The 27500-nt window shown below is 40.0% G+C and overlaps 1 protein-coding gene across 1 annotated transcript in view; it reads left to right on the top strand.

Annotated features, from left to right (window-relative positions):
• Ppn (proteoglycan-like sulfated glycoprotein papilin) overlaps positions 1-27500 on the top strand; it is a 504188-nt gene that overhangs the window by 105295 nt on the left and 371393 nt on the right. Inside the window, exon 5 of the mRNA XM_070095679.1 lies at positions 6342-6424. Within this exon, the coding sequence (XP_069951780.1) occupies positions 6342-6424 (83 nt within the window). The remainder of the gene's footprint in view (positions 1-6341; positions 6425-27500) is intronic.

Below are 27500 nucleotides of genomic sequence, written 5' to 3'. Positions count from 1 at the left end.
GTATTACTTATTACCAAATTTCTTTCTACACATAGCTCAATTAAAGGCTCCCCATTTACATTTACCCCTGGCACCCCAAATTTACCTACTACTCCCTCCATAACATTTTTACCCACTTTAGCATTGAAATCCCCGACCACCATTACTCTCACACTTGATCCAAAACTCCCCACGCATTCACTCAACATTTCCCAGAATCTCTCTCTCTCCTGTACACTTCTCTCTTCTCCAGGTGCATACACGCTTACTATAACCCACTTTTCACATCCAATCTTTATTTTACTCCACATAATCCTTGAATTTATACATTTGTAGTCCCTCTTTTCCTGCCATAGCTTATCCTTCAACATTATTGCTACTCCTTCTTTAGCTCTAACTCTATTTGCAACCCCTGACCTAATCCCATTTATTCCTCTCCATTGAAACTCACCCACCCCCTTCAGCTTTGTTTCACTTAAAGCCAGGACATCCAGTTTCTTCTCATTCATAACATCCACAATCATCTCTTTCTTATCATTTGCACAACATCCACGCACATTCAGACTTCCCACTTTGACAATTTTCTTCTTCTTATTCTTTTTAGTAATCTTTACAGGAAAAGGGTACTAGCCCATTGTTCCCGGCATTTTAGTTGACTTTTACAACACGCATGGCTTAGGGAGGAAAGATTCTTATTCCACTTCCCCATGGATATAAAAGGAAAAGTAATAAGACCAAGAACTATTAAGATAAAATCAAAGAAAACTCAGATGAGTGTGTATAAATAAACGTGTACATGTATGTGTAGTGTGACCTAAGTGTAAGTAGAAGTAGCAAGACATGCCTGTAATCTTGCATATTTATGAGACAGACAAAAGACACCAGCAATCCTACCATCATGCAAAACAATTACAGGCTTTCGTTTTACACTCACTTGGCAGGACGGTAGTACCTCCCTGGGTGGCTGCTGTCTACCAACCTACTACCTTTAATATATATATATATATATATATATATATATATATATATATATATATATATATATATATATATATATATATATATATATATATATATATATTATATATATAAACACTGATCTCTGGCTGAAGGAGACTCGAACCTACGAACCTTAGGACAAGGTATGCAGTGCTTTACCAATCTACCCACACTGGACCAATACCTTGGCATGTAGCATGCGCTACACGTTTGATCCAAGGCAGCCAGCTTTCAGGGAGAAGGCTTACAGCTTTTCATCTCATCCCCTGCATGCATCAGCCTTACTAGAGATTTGAACAATGCAAGGAATTCGCGAGAGCATGCGAAATATACACAAACACTGATCTCTGGCTGAAGGAGACTCGAACCTACGAACCTTAGGACAAGGTACGCAGTGCTTTACCAATCTACCCACACTGGACCAATACCTTGGCGTGTAGCATGCGCTACACGTTTGATCCAAGGCAGCCAGCTTTCAGGGAGAAGGCTTACAGCTTTTTATCTCATCCCCTGCATGCATCAGCCTTACTAGAGATTTGAACAATGCAAGGAATTCGCGAGAGCATGCGAAATATACACAAACACTGATCTCTGGCTGAAGGAGACTCGAACCTACGAACCTTAGGACAAGGTACGCAGTGCTTTACCAATCTACCCACACTGGACCAATACCTTGGCGTGTAGCATGCGCTACACGTTTGATCCAAGGCAGCCAGCTTTCAGGGAGAAGGCTTACAGCTTTTCATCTCATCCCCTGCATGCATCAGCCTTACTAGAGATTTGAACAATGCAAGGAATTCGCGAGAGAATGCAAAATATACACAAACACTGATCTCTGGCTGAAGGAGACTCGAACCTACGAACCTTAGGACAAGGTACGCAGTGCTTTACCAATCTACCCACACTGGACCAATACCTTGGCGTGTAGCATGCGCTACACGTTTGATCCAAGGCAGCCAGCTTTAAGGGAGAAGGCTTACAGCTTTTCATCTCATCCCCTGCATGCATCAGCCTTACTAGAGATTTCGAATTCCTTGCATTGTTCAAATCTCTAGTAAGGCTGATGCATGCAGGGGATGAGATGAAAAGCTGTAAGCCTTCTCCCTGAAAGCTGGCTGCCTTGGATCAAGCGTGTAGCGCATGCTACACGCCAAGGTATTGGTCCAGTGTGGGTAGATTGGTAAAGCACTGCGTACCTTGTCCTAAGGTTCGTAGGTTCGAGTCTCCTTCAGCCAGAGATCAGTGTTTGTGTATATTTCGCATGCTCTCGCGAATTCCTTGCATTGTTCAAATCTCTAGTAAGGCTGATGCATGCAGGGGATGAGATGAAAAGCTGTAAGCCTTCTCCCTGAAAGCTGGCTGCCTTGGATCAAACGTGTAGCGCATGCTACACGCCAAGGTATTGGTCCAGTGTGGGTAGATTGGTAAAGCACTGCGTACCTTGTCCTAAGGTTCGTAGGTTCGAGTCTCCTTCAGCCAGAGATCAGTGTTTGTGTATATTTCGCATGCTCTCGCGAATTCCTTGCATATATATATATATATATATATATATATATATATATATATATATATATATATATATATATATATATATATATATATATATATATATATATATATATATATATATATATATATATATATATATTATATATATATTATATATATTATTTTTTATTATTTTTATTATCACATTGGCTGATTCCCACCAAGGCAGGGTGGCCCGAAAAAGAAAAACTTTCTCCATCATTCACTCCATCCCTGTCTTGCCAGAAGGGTGCTTTACACTACAGTTTTTAAACTGCAACATTAACACCCCTCCTTCAGAGTGCAGGCACTGTACTTCCCATCTCCAGGACTCAAGTCCGGCCTGCTGGTTTCCCTGAAGCCCTTTATACATGTTACTTTGCTCACACTCCAACAGCACGTCAAGTATTAAAAACCATTTGTCTCCATTGACTCCTATCAAACACGCTCACGCATGCCTGCTGGAAATCCAAGCCCCTTGCACACAAAACCTCCTTTACCCCCTCCCTCCAACCTTTCCTAGGCCGACCCCTACCCCGCCTTAATTCCACTACAGACTGATACACTCTTGAAGTCACTCTGTTTCGCTCCATTCTCTCTACATGTCCGAACCACCTCAACAACCCTTCCTCAGCCCTCTGGACAACAGTTTTGGTAATCCCGCACCTCCTCCTAACTTCCAAACTATGAATTCTCTGCATTATATTCACACCACACATGGCCCTCAGACATGACATCTCCACTGCCTCCAGCCTTCTCCTCGCTGCAACATTCATCACCCATGCTTCACACCCATATAAGAGCATTGGTAAAACTATACTCTCATACATTCCCCTCTTTGCCTCCAAGGACAAAGTTCTTTGTCTCCACAGACTCCTAAGTGCACCACTCACCCTTTTCCCCTCATCAATTCTATGATTCACCTCATCTTTCATAGACCCATCCGCTGACACGTCAACTCCCAAATATCTGAATACATTCACCTCCTCCATACTCTCTCCCTCCAATCTGATATCCAATCTTTCACCACCTAATCTTTTTGTTATCCTCATAACCTTACTCTTTCCTGTATTCACTTTTAATTTTCTTCTTTTGCGCACCCTACCAAATTCATCCACCAATCTCTGCAGCTTCTCTTCAGAATCTCCCATATATATATATATATATATATATATATATATATATATATATATATATATATATATATATATATATACGATCCTTAAAAGGTGGATTACAAAAATGTGATACGACAATGTTAGAGGCAGTTAGAGGTATAGGGTAAGAAAAGAAGAGAAAAATAACTTAGAAAAGGTGAAAGAAGGGGGCTAAAGTAATTAAGAGAAAGGAACCTAATAGAAATGTCACTGGCTTTTTTTTGGTGTTATCATAGGTAATTTACACTATGTATGACAATTGTACTTATGTGTACTTGTGTCTAAATAAACTTAAACTCTTACGTGTTTAGTGCTTGGTTATGATTAAAATTATATATAATTACTTAAATATAAGGGGCAAGAAAAGAGTATAGAAGAGCACAAAGAAACTGGTGAAAGGGATGGTTCAAGTAGAATATTATGAGGATTATTATTACTGTTACTACATTCATGGGGAGAACTAAACCTGTAAAGGTCATACAGCACCAGTGAATTGGGATGTAATCAGGTGTGAACCAAGGAATTAGAAGGAATAGCTACAATTCCTTAGATCAAGAGCCCTTCACTAGCATCAATAGTATAAGCAGAATTTTATAACAAGAATGATGTAAAAAGCATGGACAAGATGTGGCTGAGGAAGGTGGATAGATAAAGGGAAGAAAAGTGGGAATGAAGTACTGAGTGAGGGAGGGGGATCAGATGGAGGTGAAGATTGTGAGGGAGGGGGGGTCAGATGGAGGTGAAGATTGTGAGGGAGGGGGTCAGATGGAGGTGAAGATTGTGAGGGAGGGGGTCAGATGGAGGTGAAGATTGTGAGGGAGGGGGTCAGATGGAGGTGAAGAGAGATTGTGAGGGAGGGGGGGTCAGATGGAGGTGAAGATTGTGAGGGTGGGGTTCAGATGGAGGTGAAGATTGTGAGGGAGGGGGGTCAGATGGAGGTGAAGAGAGATTGTGAGGGAGGGGGGTCAGATGGAGGTGAAGAGAGATTGTGAGGGGAGGGGGGTCAGATGGAGGTGAAGAGAGATTGTGAGGGAGGGGAATCAGATGGAGGTGAAGAGAGATTGTGAGGGAGGGGGGTCAGATGGAGGTGAAGAGAGATTGTGAGGGAGGGGGTCAGATGGAGGTGAAGAGAGATTGTGAGGGAGCAGAATCAGATGGAGGTGAAGAGAGATTGTGAGGGAGGGGGGTCAGATGGAGGTGAAGAGAGATTGTGAGGGAGGGGGTCAGATGGAGGTGAAGAGAGATTGTGAAGGAGGGGGGTCAGATGGAGGTGAAGAGAGATTGTGAGGGAGGGGGGTCAGATGGAGGTGAAGAGAGATTGTGAGGGAGGAGGAAAGATGGAGGTGAAGAGAGATTGTGAGGGAGGGGGGTCCAATGGAGGTGAAGAGAGATTGTGAGGGAGGGGAGTCAGATGGAGGTGAAGAGAGATTGTGAGGGGAGGGGGGTCAGATGGAGGTGAAGAGAGATTGTGAGGGAGGGGGGTCAGATGGAGGTGAAGAGAGATTGTGAGGGAGGGGGTCAGATGGAGGTGAAGAGAGATTGTGAGGGAGGGGGGGTCAGATGGAGGTGAAGAGAGATTGTGAGGGAGGGGAGTCAGATGGAGGTGAAGAGAGATTGTGAGGGAGGGGCATCAAATGGAGGTGAAGAGAGATTGTGAGGGAGGGGGGTCAGATGGAGGTGAAGAGAGATTGTGAGGGAGGGGAGTCAGATGGAGGTGAAGAGAGATTGTGAGGGAGGGGCATCAAATGGAGGTGAAGAGAGATTGTGAGGGAGGGGGGTCAGATGGAGGTGAAGAGAGATTGTGAGGGAGGGGAGTCAGATGGAGGTGAAGAGAGATTGTGAGGGAGGGGCGTCAGATGGAGGTGAAGAGAGATTGTGAGGGAGGGGGGTCAGATGGAGGTGAAGAGAGATTGTGAGGGAGGGGAGTCAGATGGAGGTGAAGAGAGATTGTGAGGGAGGGACATCAGATGGAGGTGAAGAGAGAATTTGGTTGACTGCCCTGAATAGTTAGCCGATTAAGACACTTGTTGTCTAAGGTATTTTGTATGGATAGTTGGGGTGGCTGGTCAGTGCTGTATGATCCTTATGGGTTTAACGCTTGGTTATGATTGTAATAATAATGGGGTGGCTGGTTGGTGGTGGGGGAAGTTGGATCATGGTTCATGATTGGAAAAGAAGAGAAAACTTTCTCTGCTCCTTTGACTAAAATTACTGAAGATTATACTATATTATTATATTATATTATATCTTTATTTCTACAAGTACATGTACAAGGTATACAGGCCTAGCAGACATCAGTGACATACTACTACATGTATATAGAAAACCACTTGTTATGCAGAGCATTTTGGGCAAATTAGGTCAGTTTTGTCCCAGGATACGACCCACACCAGTCGACTAACACCCAGGTACTCATTTTACTGATGAGTGAACATAGACACCCAGACCTTCGCCGTGTGAAGCTAGAGCTTTATCCACCAGGCCATTGGGCACATGACAGATGTTACCCTGTTCCTGTACCTCCTTTTATAATGATTTCAGGGGTTGAAGGACTGTTATATAGGACTATTATATGAGTTAGGGTTCTAGGAGTGTTGGTAAGTGGGTCCTGTAGTGGTGGTGCCAAACATTAGTAACAATGCTTTTTACTGACTTTTTTTTTCCATATTCTACCAACAGTCATGTCCCGAAGGATCAGTGGACTTCCGTGCTGAGCAGTGTCAGAGATACAACAGTATTCCCTTCGAAGGAAAATATTATAGGTGAGACCTCACACTCTGGATAACTAGATACTATATGGATGATGTAACTACATATAGGGCAGGTGTAGCTACATACAGGCTGATGTTATTATATACAATGCTGGTGTAGGTGCATATGGAAGGACTTGTGTAGACACAGACAAGAATTTTGTACAAGGATAGTTATATAAGCTGGAATGACCTGTACAAGAATAAAGAGGCTATTTATGATCAGTGCAAAAATATGTAGAATATACAAGATGTTGAGTGGAGGCATTATTAATAATTTAACAATAAGTAGATGGAGAATAATTATTTTATAAAGGCAAATAATAAGTTGAGTGAGAGAACATTAAAGGACAAAACTGGATGTTACTGCTTTGTTTTCTTTTATGTAAATGGAGTACAGTACAGTACAATACACTGTACAGTACTGTCCTCTATACATAAGTATGATGCCTACATGCAGTATTAAATGATTACAGATACTATTTAGTGTACAATGGACCCTCGGTTATCAGCCGTTTCGCTTATCAGCCAACTTGGTTATCGGCTGTTTTTTCGGCTTCCGGTTATCTGCCATTATTTCTCTTATCGGTCGTATGGGACACGTCAACCTGCCTGCCCGCCAGCCGCTCGCACATTCATGAGTCAGTCTGGCTGTGTCTCTGGGCAAGTGAGGACACTTCTGCTCATTCATCCAAGCATCAAGGCAAGCTAATGTGAAAAGGAGTTTAGCAGGGAGTGTAGCAGACAGGCAGGGAGTGTAGTAAGGAGGCAGGGTGTAGCAGGGAGTGTAGCATGGAGGGAGGGAGTGTAGCAGGGAGGCAGGGAGTGTAGTTGGCAAGCAGGGAGTGTAGTTGGCAAGCAGGGAGTGTAGTAGGGAGGCAGGGTGCAGCAGGGAGTGTAGGAGGAAGGCAGGGAGTGTAGCAGGCAGGGAGGGAAGTAACCCCAGAGAGGGCTTTGATACCTGAAGTCCTTATGGAGGGGATTCCCCTTCCAAACAATAATCAGTCCTCCCTGTCTTCCATAATCCAACAAGTCTTCAATAAAGGTATGTAATAGTGATTTAAATGTTCATTTATTTATTTTATTTAGTTCTTATTGTTTTGTGTATGTAAAACTCTAATTAATCTTTAAAAAATGTATTTTTTTTTAATATTTTTTGGGTGTCTGGAATGGATTAATTCCATTTACATTAATTCTTATGGGAAATATTATTTCGGTGTTAGGCCATTTCGGTTTTAGGCCGACCTTCTGGAATGGATTAAGGCTGATAACCGAGGGTCCACTGTATAGTGATGCAAGATATGCTATAGATACAGTAGAGTTTATCCTGGGTGTAAGAGGTATAAAATACTGACAAATTATAAAACAAAGATACAGAGGCAGAATGCACACTTTATTAAGACAAAATTTTACTTGGAGACCAAGTTTTTCACATTTATAGAGAATACAATAGGTCATGACTTAAGTTGCTAATTTGTTCCTGGAAATTTTTCATAAGATCATTGTTCCGAACTTGGAACCAGTTTTCTCCATACACACTCATGTTTTAATTGAAGGTGCACCCCCAGGATATGATATTTTATTTATAATTTCATGTAATTTTTGAACTAAGAACATTGACCCATTATTGTACATTAAGTACTGTACTATGCCTGTTCACTTATAAATTGCAACATGGACAGTCTCAGAGAGGAGGTGGGAGGGTCTTTCACCTCACACTGACATGTCCAATACGTACTTGGGGCTACCAAAGTCTAAAATATATCTTAAATGTTAAAGCTATAGTTCTTGATCAGTCTCTACCAAACAAATTTCATCTATCACTTTGTGCATAAAATTTACATGCACAAAGTATGAATTCATTTGGTAAAAATTAAGTGCAAATATACAGTATTTATGTCAGCCTCAAGTTAATCATAAGTACAATGGACCCTCGGTTATCGGCCGTAATCCATCCCAGAAGCTCAGCCTAAAACCAAAATGGCCGAAAACCGAAATAGTATTTCCCATAAGAAATAATGTAAATACAATTAATCCATTCCAGACAAAAATATTCACAAAAAAAAAAAAAAAATTTTAACAATTAAATCAGCATTACATACCTTTATTGAAGACTAATGCTGGCTTCTGGAATGCCTGCTAGACTTCCTGCATGCCTGCTGCACTTCCTAAATGTCTGCTACACTCCCTGCATGCCTGCTACACTCCCTGCATGCCTGCCACACTTCCTGCATTCCTGCTACACTTCCTGCATGCCTGCCACACTTCCTGAATGTCTGCTACACTCCCTGCATGCCTGCTACACTCCCTGCATGCTTGTTGCACTCCTTGCATGACTGCTACACTTCCTGCATGCCTATTACACTTCCTGCATGTCTGCTAGCTACACTTCCTGCATGCCTGCCACACTTCCTGTATGCCTGCTACACTCCCTGCATGTCTGCTACACTTCCTGCATGCCTGCTACACTCCCTGCATGCTTGCTACACTCCCTGCATGCCTGCTACACTTCCTGCATGCCTGCTACACATCCTGCATGTCTGCTACACTCCCTGCATGCCTGCTACACTCCCTGCATGCCTGCTACACTCCGTGCATGTCTGCTACACTTCCTGCATGCCTGCCACACTTCCTGCATGCCTGCCACACTTCCTGCATGCCTGCTACACTTCCTGCATGCCTGCTACATTTCCTGCATGCCTGCTACACTCCCTGCATGCCTGCTACACTCCCTGCATGCCTGTTACATTCCCTGCATGCCTGCTACACTCCCTACATGCCTGCTACACTCTCTGCATGCCTGCTACACTTCATGCTTAAATTCCATGGTGTTTCTCACTTTCTTTACCACAGGATCTTTACTAGGAACTTTCTTTGTAGTCATGGTTACTTATTTCACAGTTGCACTGCAAAAATCCACAAAAAAAATAATGGAAAACAAGCGAAATGTTTGGATGTATGAGCAGAAGCGTCCTCACACACCAAGAGACACAGTCAAACTGATGCACAAGTGGCCCCAGCCGTTGGACGGACACTTCTGAAACAGCCGATCACTGGGAACCTAAAAACCCGCCGATCACCGAGTTGGTTGATAACAGGAATGGCTGATAACCGAGAGTCTACTGTACTAGTTCCATGTATCAGAACAGCATGTTCATGTGTAAATCATTAGAGTACAGTAGTTGATTCTGAAGTGCAAATGTGATAGAAGATGAACATAGCTAGTTGGAACATCATAGGTCAAGGACCTTTTATGCAAGAGAAACGTGAGAATATATATAGGCAGAATGAGGTCCATCAGAGAGAGGTGAGGGTCGTCTGTGTAATTTTATTATGAATGTAGAAAATAAGACTGAAAAGTTTTTCTTTTAGTTATTTTTAAACAAAGAGAATTAATTGAATAAATTGCATGTTTTATCTGCTTTGTCTAATGACTATGTACAGTATGTAAAGTAAAAGGACACAAGTGCAACTAATGTGACATTTATTGTGGCAACGTTTCGCTCTCCAGGAGTTTTATCAAGCCATTACAAACAATACATGGACACAGAGGGTATATAAAGGCTCAGAGTGAGGTGAATACTAGTGAGGTACCATTTCGATGTTCACTAGTGGTAGTAGTAGTAGTAGTAGTAGTGGTAGTGACAAAAGTAATACAATATGGTAGAGCAATTATTGTATTACTTTTGTCACTACCACTACTACTACTACTACTACTACCACTAGTGAACATCGAAATGGTACCTCACTAGTATTCACCTCACTCTGAGCCTTTATATACCCTCTGTGTCCATGTATTGTTTGTAATGGCTTGATAAAGCTCCTGGAGAGCGAAACGTTGCCACAATAAATGTCACATTAGTTGCACTTGTGTCCTTTTACTTTACATATTGTCGGTAATTCTACCAACTTTATTACAATATGTACAGTATGTCTATAATTCCTACTTAAATTAACAGTGTACTTTTTTGCAGGTTTTTAAATATGGTAATTAATTCCAAGTTAAACATGCATTTAATATTTAATTATTATGATAATCAGTTCTTATCCATGGTAAGTAAAATAGAATCAGTAACCTGGTTGCAGTTTATTTATAAACCACTTATAGAAGGACTCTCAGGAAGATTTTTTTTAGTCCATTACTTACTTTATTACCTCAGCTCTGGCTAGTACATTGCTGCATCTGTTTTTTAAATTTATAGTCTTCTGAGTATTAGTTTACCTTTTTAAATTAATCTTCTGTCAACTATTTTTTTTATGGTTTTATTCATTCATTTCTTTTATTTATTTATTTTTTTTTTGCAAAGGCAGTTTTCAGCTATCATATATGTATTTATCAGCCACACATTCCTTTGGATTTATTTTGTCAAATACACTGTATATTTAAACTTGTTACTGGACTTCATTACCTAAAATGTGTTATCTTGTTAAATTATTTATGCTGTTATGACTATACACAAGCTTAATGTAATGTGAGAAATTGTGTTCCATATTAGTAAATGTTAATGAATAAAATAAAAAATCAATTAAATGGACCATGATTTAATGGACTTAGGAACATGGGACAAAGTCTGCTGGGTTAATTGATTTGGAAAAGTGAACGAAGTCTGTTGGTTGTAGAATTGTCATTCATTGTTATGATCTAACAATCTCTTCTTTTTCTACCACTGTCACTATTATGGTCCACCTGCTCTTCCCCCAATTACTCTGTTCAGTTGAGGGTTTACTATTTCTGTATGTACAATATGTATTGCACAAACATGCACAGGAAGAAACTTTGCAAATTGAAATCTTGTACTTTTGTTGTATTGCTGTGTACAGCATACATAGCATTCTTAACAGTGGCTGTTCCACATATGTTGTGTTCTTAGTTTTTCATCTTCCAAGATTTGTTAATGTAGAACACAATAGTACAATACAAATGATGGTTGTTTCACACCTGTTCATGCTGGTGTTTAGCAATTGCAAAGCTTTAATTAGTTCCTAAGTGCCTCGTCTGTAAGGGCAAATGTTTGTAACACTGGGCATTTGTAAATCAAGGACCTGTGCATCTCTACAGTTACCACCCAATTTTTATAGAAGCACCACACATGCATCCATGATCTGTGATAGAAGGTGTAGCATAACTTAATACTGTATCTAAAAAATAGAAATAATACAAATAACTACAAACTCCCAGTACATTTTCCTAAATTCAACACTGTTACTGAAAAGTTTCCCCCCCCCCTTTTTGATACTGCCTTTCCCTCAACATTTTCACCTTTCACCCTCTACTACATCTTTCATCTCTGCCATGTAGTGCTGAATGATAGTTTGATTTGATAGCTGTATTATGCTCCCTATGCCCACGGCACTGCCCTGGGCCTTGCTTGCCCTGTAGATGATAATCAAATGATTACAGACACATATCTTGATGGATTTAGTGCTTTCCATGAATTTAATACACAAATAATACAACTGAAGAATCTTTCATGAATAATATTGAATATTTACACCTTTTTTGCTTTCCCCATTTTTTTTTTTTGGGGGGGGGGGGGGGCGTGGCACAAGAAACCCAAATTGAAAAAAAAACACAGGCAACTAAAATGCCGGGAGCAAGGGGCTAGTAACCTCTTCTCCTGTATATATTACTAAATGTAGAAGGAGAAACTTTCATTTTTCCTTTTGGGCCACCCCGCCTCGGTGGGATACAGCCGGTGTGTTGAAAGAAAGAAAGATATATATATATATATATATATATATATATATATATATATATATAAATATATATAGATATATATATATATATATATATATATATATATATATTTTTAACAAGTCGGCCGTCTCCCACCGAGGCAGGGTGACCCAAAAAAAGAAAGAAAATCCCCAAAAAGAAAATACTTTCATCATCATTCAACACTTTCACCACACTCGCACATTATCACTGTTTTTGCAGAGGTGCTCAGAATACAACAGTCTAGAAGCATACACACATAAAGATACACAACATATCCCTCCAAACTGCCAATATCCCAAACCCCTCCTTTAAAGTGCAGGCATTGTACTTCCCATTTCCAGGACTCAAGTCCGACTATATGAAAATAACCGGTTTCCCTGAATCCCTTCACTAAATATTACCCTGCTCACACTCCAACAGATCGTCAGGTCCCAAGTACCATTCGTCTCCATTCACTCCTATCTAACACGCTCACGCACGCTTGCTGGAAGTCCAAGCCCCTTACCCACAAAACCTCCTTTACCCCCTCTCTCCAACCCTTTCGAGGACGACCCCTACCCCGCCTTCCTTCCCCTATAGATTTATATGCTTTCCATGTCATTCTACTTTGATCCATTCTCTCTAAATGACCAAACCACCTCAACAACCCCTCTTCTGCCCTCTGACTAATACTTTTATTAACTCCACACCTTCTCCTAATTTCCACACTCCGAATTTTCTGCATAATATTTACACCACACATTGCCCTTAAACAGGACATCTCCACTGCCTCCAACCGTCTCCTCGCTGCTGCATTTACCACCCAAGCTTCACACCCATATAAGAGTGTTGGTACTACTATACTTTCATACATTCCCTTCTTTGCCTCCATAGATAACGTTTTTTGACTCCACATATACCTCAATGCACCACTCACCTTTTTTCCCTCATCAATTCTATGATTAACTTCATCCTTCATAAATCCATCTGCCGACACGTCAACTCCCAAGTATCTGAAAACATTCACTTCTTCCATACTCCTCCTCCCCAATTTGATATCCAATTTTTCTTTATCTAAATCATTTGACACCCTCATCACCTTACTCTTTTCTATGTTCACTTTCAACTTTCTACCTTTACACACATTCCCAAACTCATCCACTAACCTTTGCAATTTTTCTTTAGAATCTCCCATAAGCACAGTATCATCAGTAAAAAGTAACTGTGTCAATTCCCATTTTGAATTTGATTCCCCATAATTTAATCCCACCCCTCTCCCAAACACCCTAGCATTTACTTCCTTTACAACCCCATCTATAAATATATTAAACAACCATGGTGACATTACACATCCCTGTCTAAGACCTACTTTTACCGGGAAGTAGTCTCCCTCTCTTCTACACACCCTAACCTGAGCCTCACTATCCTCATAAAAACTCTTTACAGCATTTAATAACTTACCACCTATTCATATACTTGCAACATCTGCCACATTGCTCCTCTATCCACTCTATCATATGCCTTTTCTAAATCCATAAATGCAATAAAAACTTCCCTATCTTTATCTAAATACTGTTCACATATATGCTTCAATGTAAACACCTGATCTACACATCCCCTACCCACTCTAAAACCTCCTTGTTCATCCGCAATCCTACATTCTGTCTTATCTCTAATTCTTTCAATTATAACCCTACCGTACACTTTTCCTGGTATACTCAGTAAGCTTATTCCTCTATAATTTTTACAGTCTCTTTTGTCCCCTTTCCCTTTATATAAAGGGACTATACATGCTCTCTGCCAATCCCTAGGTACCTTCCCCTCTTTCATACATTTATTAAACAAAAGTACCAACCACTCGAACAATATATCCCCCCCTGCTTTTAACATTTCTGTCATGATCCCATCAGTTCCAGCTGCTTTACCCCCTTTCATTTTACGTAATGCCTCACGTACCTCCCCCACACTTACATTCTGCTCTTCTTCACTCCTAAAAGATGGTATACCTCCCTGACCAGTGCATGAAATTACTGCCTCTGTTTCTTCCTTAACATTTAAAAGTTCCTCAAAATATTCTCGCCATCTACCCAATACCTCCATCTCCCCATCTACTAACTCCCCTACTCTGTTTTTAACTGACAAATCCATATTTTCCCTAGGCTTTCTTAACTTGTTTAACTCACTCCAAATTTTTTTCTTATTTTCATTAAAATTTCTTGACAGTGCCTCTCCCACTCTATCATCTGCTCTCCTTTTGCACTCTCTCACCACTCTCTTTACCTTTCTTTTACTCTCCATATACTCTGCTCTTCTTATAACACTTCTGCTTTGTAAAAACCTCTCATAAGCTACCTTTTTCTCTTTTATCACACCCTTTACTTCATCATTCCACCAATCACTCCTCTTTCCTCCTGCCCCCACCCTCCTATAACCACAAACTTCTGCCCCCCATTCTAATACTGCATTTTTAAAACTATTCCAACCCTCTTCAACCCCCCACTACTCATCTTTGCACTAGCCCACCTTTCTGCCAATAGTCGCTTATATCTCACCCGAACTTCCTCCTCCCTTAGTTTATACACTTTCACCTCCCTCTTACTTGTTGTTGCCACCTTCCTCTTTTCCCATCTACCTCTTACTCTAACTGTAGCTACAACTAAATAATGATCCGATGTATCAGTTGCCCCTCTATAAACATGTACATCCTGGAGCCTACCCATCAACCTTTTATCCACCAATACATAATCTAATAAACTACATGTACTTTCATTACATGCTACATCATACCTTGTATATTTATTTATCCTCTTTTTCATAAAATATGTATTACTTATTACCAAATTTCTTTCTACACATAGCTCAATTAAAGGCTCCCCATTTACATTTACCCCTGGCACCCCAAATTTACCTACTACTCCTTCCATAACATTTTTACCCACTTTAGCATTGAAATCCCCAACCACCATTACTCTCACACTTGATTCAAAACTCCCCATGCATTCACTCAACATTTCCCAAAATCTCTCTCTCTCCTCTACACTTCTCTCTTCTCCAGGTGCATACACGCTTATTATAACCCACTTTTCACATCCAATCTTTATTTTACTCCACATAATCCTTGAATTAATACATTTATAGTCCCTCTTTTCCTGCCATAGCTTATCCTTCAACATTATTGCTACTCCTTCTTTAGCTCTAACTCTATTTGAAACCCCTTACCTAATCCCATTTATTCCTCTCCACTGAAACTCTCCCACCCCCTTCAGCTTTGTTTCACTTAAAGCCAGGACATCCAGCTTCTTCTCATTCATAACATCCACAATCATCTCTTTCTTATCATCTGCACAACATCCACGCACATTCAGACTTCCCACTTTGACAATTTTCTTCTTCTTATTCTTTTTAGTAATCTTTACAGGAAAAGGGGTTACTAGCCCATTGTTCCTGGCATTTTAGTTGACTTTTACAACACGCATGGCTTACGGAGGAAAGATTCTTATTCCACTTCCCCATGGATATAAAAGGAAAATTAATAAGACCAAGAACTATTAAGATAAAATCAAAGAAAACTCAGATGAGTGTGTATAAATAAATGTGTACATGTATGTGTAGTGTGACCTAAGTGTAAGTAGAAGTAGCAAGACATGCCTGTAATCTTGCATATTTATGAGACAGACAAAAGACATCAGCAATCCTACCATCATGTAAAACAATCACAGGCTTCGTTTTACACTCACTTGGCAGGACAGTAGTACCTCCCTGGATGGTTGCTGTCTACCAACCTACTACCTATAATATATATAATATATATATATATATATATATATATATATTTTTTTTTTTTTTTTTTCAACAAGTCGGTCGTCTCCCACCGAGGCAGGGTGACCCAAAAAAGAAAGAAAATACCCAAAAAGAAAATACTTTCATCATCATTCAACACTTTCACCACGCTCACACATTATCACTGCTTTTGCAGAGGTGCTCAGAATACAACAGTTTAGAAGCATATACGTACAAAGATACACAACATATCCCTCCAAACTGCCAATATCCCAAACCCCTCCTTTAAAGTGCAGGCATTGTACTTCCCATTTCCAGGACTCAAGTCCGACTATATGAAAATAACCGGTTTCCCTGAATCCCTTCACTAAATATTACCCTGCTCACACTCCAACAGATCGTCAGGTCCCAAGTATCATTCGTCTCCATTCACTCCTATCTAACACGCTCATGCACGCTTGCTGGAAGTCCAAGCCCCTCGCCCACAAAACCTCCTTTACCCCCTCTTTCCAACCCTTTCGAGGACGACCCCTACCCCTCTTTCCTTCCCCTATCGATTTATATGCTTTCCATGTCATTCTACTTTGATCCATTCTCTCTAAATGACCAAACCACCTCAACAACCCCTCTTCTGCCCTCTGACTAATGCTTTTATTAACTCCACACCTTCTCCTAATTTCCACACTCCGAATTTTCTGCATAATATTTACACCACACATTGCCCTTAGACAGGACATCTCCACTGCCTCCAACCGTCTCCTCGCTGCTGCATTTACCACCCAAGCTTCACATCCATATAAGAGTGTTGGTACTACTATACTTTCATACATTCCCTTCTTTGCCTTCATAGATAACGTTTTTTGACTCTACATATACCTCAACGCACCACTCACCTTTTTTCCCTCATTAATTCTATGATTAACCTCATCCTTCATAAATCCATCCGCCGACACGTCAACTCCCAAGTATCTGAAAACATTCACTTCTTCCATACTCCTCCTCCCCCAATTTGATATCCATTTTTTCTTTATCTAAATCATTTGATACCCTCATCACCTTACTCTTTTCTATGTTCACTTTCAACTTTCTACCTTTACACACATTCTCAAACTCATCCACTAACCTTTGCAATTTTTCTTTAGAATCTCCCATAAGCACAGTATCATCAGCAAAAAGTAACTGTGTCAATTCCCATTTTGAATTTGATTCCCCATTATTTAATCCCACCCCTCTCCCGAACACCCTAGCATTTACTTCCTTTACAACCCCATCTATAAATATATTAAACAACCATGGTGACATTACACATCCCTGTCTAAGACCTACTTTTACCGGGAAGTAGTCTCCCTCTCTTCTACACACCCTAACCTGAGCCTCACTATCCTCATAAAAGCTCTTTACAGCATTTAGTAACTTACCACCTATTCCATAAACTTGCAACATCTGCCACATTGCTCCTCTATCCACTCTATCATATGCCTTTTCTAAATCCATAAATGCAATAAAAACTTCCCTACCTTTATCTAAATACTGTTCACATATATGCTTCAATGTAAACACTTGATCTACACATCCCCTACCCACTCTGAAGCCTCCTTGCTCATCCGCAATTCTACATTCTGTCTTACCTCTAATTCTTTCAATTATAACTCTACCGTATACTTTTCCTGGTATACTCAGTAAACTTATTCCTCTATAATTTTTACAATCTCTTTTGTCCCCTTTCCCTTTATATAAAGGGACTATACATGCTCTCTGCCAATCCCTAGGTACCTTCCCCTCTTTCATACATTTATTAAACAAAAGTACCAACCACTCCAACACTATATCCCCCCCTGCTTTTAACATTTCTGTCATGATCCCATCAGTTCCAGCTGCTTTACCCCCTTTCATTCTATGTAATGCCTCACGTACCTCCACCACACTTACATTCTGCTCTTCTTCACTCCTAAAAGATGGTATACCTCCCTGGCCAGTGCATGAAATTACCTCCTCCCTTTCTTCCTCAACATTTAAAAGTTCCTCAAAATATTCTCGCCATCTACCTAATACCTCCCTCTCCCCATCTACTAACTCCCCTACTCTGTTTTTAACAGACAAATCCATACTTTCCCTAGGCTTTCTTAACTTGTTTAACTCACTCCAAAATTTTTTCTTATTTTCATTAAAATTTCTTGACAGTGCCTCTCCCACTCTTTCATCTGCTCTCCTTTTGCACTCTCTCACCACTCTCTTCACCTTTCTTTTACTCTCCATATACTCTGCTCTTCTTATAACACTTCTGCTTTGTAAAAACCTCTCGTAAGCTACCTTTTTCTCTTTTATCACACCCTTTACTTCATCATTCCACCAATCACTCCTCTTTCCTCCTGCCCCCACTCTCCTATAACCACAAACTTCTGCCCCACATTCTAATACTGCATTTTTAAAACTATATATATATATATATATATATATATATATATATATATATATATATATATATATATTTATATATATGTATATATATTTATATATGTATATGTTATATATTTATATATATATATGTATATATATATATATATATATATATATATATATATATATATATATACACATGTATATATATAGTAGGTTGGTAGACAGCAACCACCCAGGGAGGTACTACCGTCCTGCCAAGTGAGTGTAAAACGAAAGCCTGTAATTGTTTTACATGATGGTAGGATTGCTGGTGTCTTTTGTCTGTCTCATAAATATGCAAGATTACAGGTATGTCTTGCTACCTCTACTTACACTTAGGTCACACTACACATACATGCACAAGCATATATATACACACCCCTCTGGGTTTTCTTCTATTTTCTTTCTAATTCTTGTTCTTGTTTATTTCCTCTCATCTCCATGGGGAAGTGGAACAGAATTCTTCCTCTGTAAGCCATGCGTGTCGTAAGAGGCGACTAAAATGCCGGGAGCAAGGGGCTAGTAACCCCTTCTCCTGTATATATTACTAAATTTAAAAGGAGAAACTTTATTTTTTTCTTTTGGGCCACCCCACCTCGGTGGGATACGGCTGGTATGTTGAAAGAAGAAGAAGAAGATATGTATATAGTAGGTTGGTAGACAGCTACCACCCAGGGAGGTATTACCGTCCTGCCAAGTGAGTGTAAAACGAAAGCCTGTAATTGTTTTACATGATGGTAGGATTGCTGGTGTCTTTTGTCTGTCTCATAAATATGCAAGATTACAGGTATGTCTTGCTACTTTTACTTACACTTAGGTCACACTACACATCCATATACACGTTTATTTATACACACTCATCTGAGTTTTCTTTGATTTTTATCTTAATAGTTCTTGGTCTTATTACTTTTCCTTTTATATCCATGGGGAAGTGGAATAAGAATCTTTCCTCCGTAAGCCATGCGTGTTGTAAAAGTCAACTAAAATGCCAGGAACAATGGGCTAGTAACCCCTTTTCCTCTAAAGATTACTAAAAAGAATAATAAGAAGAAAATTGTCAAAGTTGGAAGTCTGAATGTGCGTGGATGTTGTGCAAATGATAAGAAAGAGATGATTGTGGATGTTTTGAATGAGAAGAAGCTGGATGTCCTGGCTTTAAGTGAAACAAAGCTGAAGGGGGTGGGAGAGTTTCAATGGAGAGGAATAAATGGAATTAGGTCAGGAGTTTCAAATAGAGTTAGAGCTAAAGAAGGAGTAGCAATAATGTTGAAGGATAAGCTATGGCAGGAAAAGATGAACTATAAATGTATTAATTCAAGGATTATGTGGAGTAAAATAAAGATTGAATGTGAAAAGTGGGTTATAGTAAGCATGTATGCACCTGGAGAAGAGAGAAGTGTAGAGGAGAGAGAGAGAGATTTTGGGAAATGTTGAGTGAATGTGTGGGGAGTTTTGAATCAAGTGTGAGAGTAATGGTGGTTGGGGATTTCAGTGCTAAAGTGGGTAAAAATGTTATAGAGGGAGTAGTAGGTAAATTTGGGGTGCCAGGGGTAAATGTAAATGGGGAGCCTTTAATTGAGCTATGTGTAGAAAGAGATTTGGTAATAAGTAATACATATTTTATGAAAAAGAGGATAAATAAATATACAAGGTATGATGTAGCACGTAATGAAAGTAGTTTGTTAGATTATGTATTGGTGGATAAAAGGTTGACGGGTACGCTCCAAGATGTACATGTTTATAGAGGGGCAACTGATATATCGGATCATTATTTAGTTGTAGCTACAGTTAGAGTAAGAGGTAGATGGGAAAAGAGGAAGGTGGCAACAACAAGTAAGAGGGAGGTGAAAGTGTATAAACTAAGGGAGGAGAAAGTACGGGTGAGATATAAGCAACTATTGGCAGAAAGGTGGGCTAGTGCAAAGATGAGTAGTGGGGGGGTTGAAGAGGGTTGGAATAGCTTTAAAAATGCAGTATTAGAAAGTGGGGCAGAAGTTTGTGGTTATAGAAGGGTAAGGGCAGGAGGAAAGAGGAGTGCTTGGTGGAATGATGAAGTAAAGGGTGTGATAAAAGAGAAAAAGGTAGCTTATGAGAGGTTTTTACAAAGCAGAAATGTTATAAGAAGAGCAGAGTATATGGAGAGTAAAAGAAAGGTGAAGAGAGTGGTGAGAGAGTGCAAAAGGAGAGCAGATGATAGAGTGGGAGAGGCACTGTCAAAAAATTTTAATGAAAATAAGAAAAAATTTTGGAGTGAGTTAAATAAGTTAAGAAAGCCTAGGGAAAGTATGGATTTGTCAGTTAAAAATAGAGTAGGGGAGTTAGTAGATGGGGAGATGGAGGTATTAGGAAGATGGCGAGAATATTTTGAGGAACTTTTAAATGTTGAGGAAGAAAGGGAGGCGGTAATTTCATGCACTGGCCAGGGAGGTATACCATCTTTTAGGAGTGAAGAAGAGCAGAATGTAAGTTTGGGGGAGGTACGTGAGGCATTACATAGAACGAAAGGGGGTAAAGCAGCTGGAACTGATGGGATCATGACAGAAATGTTAAAAGCAGGGGGGGATATAGTGTTGGAGTGGTTGGTACTTTTGTTTAATAAATGTATGAAAGAGGGGAAGGTACCTAGGAATTGGCGGAGAGCATGTATAGTCCCTTTATATAAATTGAAAGGGGACAAAAGAGATTGTAAAAATTATAGAGGAATAAGTTTACTGAGTATACCAGGAAAAGTGTACGGTAGGGTTATAATTGAAAGAATTAGAGGTAAGACAGAATGTAGGATTGCGGATGAGCAAGGAGGTTTCAGAGTGGGTAGGGAATGCGTAGATCAAGTGTTTCCATTGAAGCATATATGTGAACAGTATTTAGATAAAGGTAGGGAAGTTTTTATTGCATTTATGGATTTAGAAAAGGCATATGATAGAGTGGATAGAGGAGCAATGTGGCAGATGTTGCAGGTATATGGAATAGGTGGTAATTTACTAAATGCTGTAAAGAGTTTTTATAAGGATAGTGAGGCTCAGGTTAGGGTGTGTAGAAGAGAGGGAGACTTCTTCCCGGTAAAAGTAGGTCTTAGACAGGGAGGGATGTGTAATGTCACCATGGTTGTTTAATATCTTTATAGATGGGGTTGTAAAAGAAGTAAATGCTAGGGTGTTCGGGAGAGGGGTGGGATTAAATTATGGGGAATCAGATTCAAAATGGGAACTGACACAGTTACTTTTTGCTGATGATACTGTGCTTATGGGAGATTCTAAAGAAAAATTGCAAAGGTTAGTGGATGAGTTTGGGAATGTGTGTAAAGGTAGAAAGTTGAAAGTGAACATAGAAAACAGTAAGGTGATGAGGGTATCAAATGATTTAGATAAAGAAAAATTGGATATCAAATTGGGGAGGAGGAGTATGGAAGAAGTGAATGTTTTCCGATACTTGGGAGTTGACGTGTCGGCAGATGGATTTATGAAGTATGAGGTTAATCATAGAATTGATGAGGGAAAAAAGGTGAGTGGTGCGTTGAGGAATATGTGGAGTCAAAAAACGTTATCTATGGAGGCAAAGAAGGGAATGTATGAAAGTATAGTAGTACCAACACTCTTATATGGGTGTGAAGCTTGGGTGGTAAATGCAGCAGTGAGGAGACGGTTGGAGGCAGTGGAGATGTCCTGTCTAAGGGCAATGTGTGGTGTAAATATTATGCAGAAAATTCGGAGTGTGGAAATTAGGAAAAGGTGTGGAGTTAATAGAAGTATTAGTCAGAGGGCAGATGAGGGGTTATTGAGGTGGTTTGGTCATTTAGAGAGAATGGATCAAAGTAGAATGACATGGAAAGCATATAAATCTATAGGGGAAGGAAGGCGGGGTAGGGGTCGTCCTTGAAAGAGTTGGAGAGAGGGGGTAAAGGAGGTTTTGTGGGCGAGGGGCTTGGACTTCCAGCAAGCGTGCGTGAGCATGTTAGATAGGAGTGAATGGAGACGAATGGTACTTGGGACCTGATGATCTGTTGGAGTGTGAGCAGGGTAATATTTAGTGAAGGTATTCAGGGAAACCGGTTATTTTCATATAGTCAGACTTGAGTCCTGGAAATGGGAAGTACAATGCCTGCATTTTAAAGGAGGGGTTTGGGATATTGGCAGTTTGGAGGGGTATGTTGTGTATCTTTATACGTATATGCTTCTAAACTGTTGTATTCTGAGCACCTCTGCAAAAACAGTGATAATGTGTGAGTGTGGTGAAAGTGTTGAATGATGATGAAAGTATTTTCTTTTTGGGGATTTTCTTTCTTTTTTGGGTTACCCTGCCTCTGTGGGAGACGGCCGACTTGTTGAAAAAAAAAAAAAAAAAAAAAAAAATATATATATATATATATATATATATATATCTGAATATATATATATACATATATATATATATATGTATATATATATATACATACATCTAGGTTTTTCTCCTTTTTCTAAATAGCTCTTGTTCTTTTTTATTTCTTCTATTGTCCATGGGGAAGTGGAAAAGAATCTTTCCTCCGTAAGCCATGCGTGTCGTATGAGGCGACTAAAATGCCGGGAGCAATGGGCTAGTAACCCCTTCTCCTGTATACAATTACTAAAAAAGAGAAGAAGAAAAACTTTATAAAACTGGGTTGCTTAAATGTGCGTGGATGTAGTGCGGATGACAAGAAACAGATGATTGCTGATGTTATGAATGAAAAGAAGTTGGATGTCCTGGCCCTAAGCGAAACAAAGCTGAAGGGGGTAGGAGAGTTTCAGTGGGGGGAAATAAATGGGATTAAATCTGGAGTATCTGAGAGAGTTAGAGCAAAGGAAGGGGTAGCAGTAATGTTAAATGATCAGTTATGGAAGGAGAAAAGAGAATATGAATGTGTAAATTCAAGAATTATGTGGATTAAAGTAAAGGTTGGATGCGAGAAGTGGGTCATAATAAGCGTGTATGCACCTGGAGAAGAGAGGAATGCAGAGGAGAGAGAGAGATTTTGGGAGATGTTAAGTGAATGTATAGGAGCCTTTGAACCAAGTGAGAGAGTAATTGTGGTAGGGGACTTGAATGCTAAAGTAGGAGAAACTTTTAGAGAGGGTGTGGTAGGTAAGTTTGGGGTGCCAGGTGTAAATGATAATGGGAGCCCTTTGATTGAACTTTGTATAGAAAGGGGTTTAGTTATAGGTAATACATATTTTAAGAAAAAGAGGATAAATAAGTATACACGATATGATGTAGGGCGAAATGACAGTAGTTTGTTGGATTATGTATTGGTAGATAAAAGACTGTTGAGTAGACTTCAGGATGTACATGTTTATAGAGGGGCCACAGATATATCAGATCACTTTCTAGTTGTAGCTACACTGAGAGTAAAAGGTAGATGGGATACAAGGAGAATAGAAGCATCAGGGAAGAGAGAGGTGAAGGTTTATAAACTAAAAGAGGAGGCAGTTAGGGTAAGATATAAACAGCTATTGGAGGATAGATGGGCTAATGAGAGCATAGGCAATGGGGTCGAAGAGGTATGGGGTAGATTTAAAAATGTAGTGTTAGAGTGTTCAGCAGAAGTTTGTGGTTACAGGAAAGTGGGTGCAGGAGGGAAGAGGAGCGATTGGTGGAATGATGATGTAAAGAGAGTAGTAAGGGAGAAAAAGTTAGCATATGAGAAGTTTTTACAAAGTAGAAGTGATGCAAGGAGGGAAGAGTATATGGAGAAAAAGAGAGAGGTTAAGAGAGTGGTGAAGCAATGTAAAAAGAGAGCAAATGAGAGAGTGGGTGAGATGTTATCAACAAATTTTGTTGAAAATAAGAAAAAGTTTTGGAGTGAGATTAACAAGTTAAGAAAGCCTAGAGAACAAATGGATTTGTCAGTTAAAAATAGGAGAGGAGAGTTATTAAATGGAGAGTTAGAGGTATTGGGAAGATGGAAGGAATATTTTGAGGAATTGTTAAATGTTGATGAAGATAGGGAAGCTGTGATTTCGTGTATAGGGCAAGGAGGAATAACATCTTGTAGGAGTGAGGAAGAGCCAGTTGTGAGTGTGGGGGAAGTTCGTGAGGCAGTAGGTAAAATGAAAGGGGGTAAGGCAGCCGGGATTGATGGGATAAAGATAGAAATGTTAAAAGCAGGTGGGGATATAGTTTTGGAGTGGTTGGTGCAATTGTTTAATAAATGTATGGAAGAGGGTAAGGTACCTAGGGATTGGCAGAGAGCATGCATAGTTCCTTTGTATAAAGGCAAAGGGGAAAAAAGAGAGTGCAAAAATTATAGGGGGATAAGTCTGTTGAGTGTACCTGATAAAGTGTATGGTAGAGTTATAATTGAAAGAATTAAGAGTAAGACGGAGAATAGGATAGCAGATGAACAAGGAGGCTTTAGGAAAGGTAGGGGGTGTGTGGACCAGGTGTTTACAGTGAAACATATAAGTGAACAGTATTTAGATAAGGCTAAAGAGGTCTTTGTGGCATTTATGGATTTGGAAAAGGCGTATGACAGGGTGGATAGGGGGGCAATGTGGCAGATGTTGCAAGTGTATGGTGTAGGAGGTAGGTTACTGAAAGCAGTGAAGAGTTTTTACGAGGATAGTGAGGCTCAAGTTAGAGTATGTAGGAAAGAGGGAAATTTTTTCCCAGTAAAAGTAGGCCTTAGACAAGGATGTGTGATGTCACCGTGGTTGTTTAATATATTTATAGATGGGGTTGTAAGAGAAGTAAATGCGAGGGTCTTGGCAAGAGGCGTGGAGTTAAAAGATAAAGAATCACACACAAAGTGGGAGTTGTCACAGCTGCTCTTTGCTGATGACACTGTGCTCTTGGGAGATTCTGAAGAGAAGTTGCAGAGATTGGTGGATGAATTTGGTAGGGTGTGCAAAAGAAGAAAATTAAAGGTGAATACAGGAAAGAGTAAGGTTATGAGGATAACAAAAAGATTAGGTGATGAAAGATTGAATATCAGATTGGAGGGAGAGAGTATGGAGGAGGTGAACGTATTCAGATATTTGGGAGTGGACGTGTCAGCGGATGGGTCTATGAAAGATGAGGTGAATCATAGAATTGATGAGGGAAAAAGAGTGAGTGGTGCACTTAGGAGTCTGTGGAGACAAAGAACTTTGTCCTTGGAGGCAAAGAGGGGAATGTATGAGAGTATAGTTTTACCAACGCTCTTATATGGGTGTGAAGCGTGGGTGATGAATGTTGCAGCGAGGAGAAGGCTGGAGGCAGTGGAGATGTCATGTCTGAGGGCAATGTGTGGTGTGAATATAATGCAGAGAATTCGTAGTTTGGAAGTTAGGAGGAGGTGCGGGATTACCAAAACTGTTGTCCAGAGGGCTGAGGAAGGGTTGTTGAGGTGGTTCGGACATGTAGAGAGAATGGAGCGAAACAGAATGACTTCAAGAGTGTATCAGTCTGTAGTGGAAGGAAGGCGGGGTAGGGGTCGGCCTAGGAAGGGTTGGAGGGAGGGGGTAAAGGAGGTTTTGTGTGCGAGGGGCTTGGACTTCCAGCAGGCATGCGTGAGCGTGTTTGATAGGAGTGAATGGAGACAAATGGTTTTTAATACTTGACGTGCTGTTGGAGTGTGAGCAAAGTAACATTTATGAAGGGATTCAGGGAAACCGGCAGGCCGGACTTGAGTCCTGGAGATGGGAAGTACAGTGCCTGCACTCTGAAGGAGGGGTGTTCATGTTGCAGTTTAAAAACTGTAGTGTAAAGCACCCTTCTGGCAAGACAGTGATGGAGTGAATGATGGTGAAAGTTTTTCTTTTTCGGGCCACCCTGCCTTGGTGGGAATCGGCCGGTGTGATAATAAAATAAAATAAAATCTGAATATATTTGGGAGTGGACGTGTCAGCGGATGGGTCTATGAAAGATGAGGCGAATCATAGAATTGATGAGGGAAAAAGAGTGAGTGGTGCACTTAGGAGTCTGTGGAGACAAAGAACTTTGTCCTTGGAGGCAAAGAGGGGAATGTATGAGAGTATAGTTTTACCAACGCTCTTATATGGGTGTGAAGCGTGGGTGATGAATGTTGCAGCGAGGAGAAGGCTGGAGGCAGTGGAGATGTCATGTCTGAGGGCAATGTGTGGTGTGAATATAATGCAGAGAATTCGTAGTTTGGAAGTTAGGAGGAGGTGCGGGATTACCAAAACTGTTGTCCAGAGGGCTGAGGAAGGGTTGTTGAGGTGGTTCGGACATGTAGAGAGAATGGAGCGAAACAGAATGACTTCAAGAGTGTATCAGTCTGTAGTGGAAGGAAGGCGGGGTAGGGGTCGGCCTAGGAAGGGTTGGAGGGAGGGGGTAAAGGAGGTTTTGTGTGCGAGGGGCTTGGACTTCCAGCAGGCATGCGTGAGCGTGTTTGATAGGAGTGAATGGAGACAAATGGTTTTTAATACTTGACGTGCTGTTGGAGTGTGAGCAAAGTAACATTTATGAAGGGATTCAGGGAAACCGGCAGGCCGGACTTGAGTCCTGGAGATGGGAAGTACAGTGCCTGCACTCTGAAGGAGGGGTGTTAATGTTGCAGTTTAAAAACTGTAGTGTAAAGCACCCTTCTGGCAAGACAGTGATGGAGTGAATGATGGTGAAAGTTTTTCTTTTTCGGGCCACCCTGCCTTGGTGGGAATCGGCCGGTGTGATAATAAAAATAAAAATAAATATATATATATATATATATATATATATATATATATATATATATATATATATATATGCAATAAGATCACAGTAAACAGGTGATTTTAAAATATGCAAAACAACCACTGTGAAATATTAGTGAAATTCCAAGAGCTTTCGTGACTACTCACATTGTCAGTGTGAGTAGTCACGAAAGTGGTTGGAATTTCACTACTCTTTCACAGTGGTTGTTTTGCATGCATGCATATATATATATATATATATATATATATATATATATATATATATATATATATATATATATACATATATATATATATATATATATATATATATATATATATATATATATATATATATATATATATATATATATATATATTATATATATATATATATATATATATAGGCTAGGCCATTTGTTTCCCAAGCAGAGCTTCACAATGCTTCCTCCATCATCAGTAGACCTAATTGAAGGTTTATTACAACTGAGATTCACCAGCATTTCTTAGAGTCAGTTGAAGCTTGAGGTCAGTTACACCTCAAACA

The sequence above is a fragment of the Cherax quadricarinatus genome, chromosome 4 (genome assembly GCF_038502225.1).
Source record: "Cherax quadricarinatus isolate ZL_2023a chromosome 4, ASM3850222v1, whole genome shotgun sequence".
Taxonomy (NCBI): domain Eukaryota; kingdom Metazoa; phylum Arthropoda; class Malacostraca; order Decapoda; family Parastacidae; genus Cherax; species Cherax quadricarinatus.
Note: the sequence above shows the minus strand (reverse complement) of the source record. Positions and strands in the feature narration are given on the sequence as shown.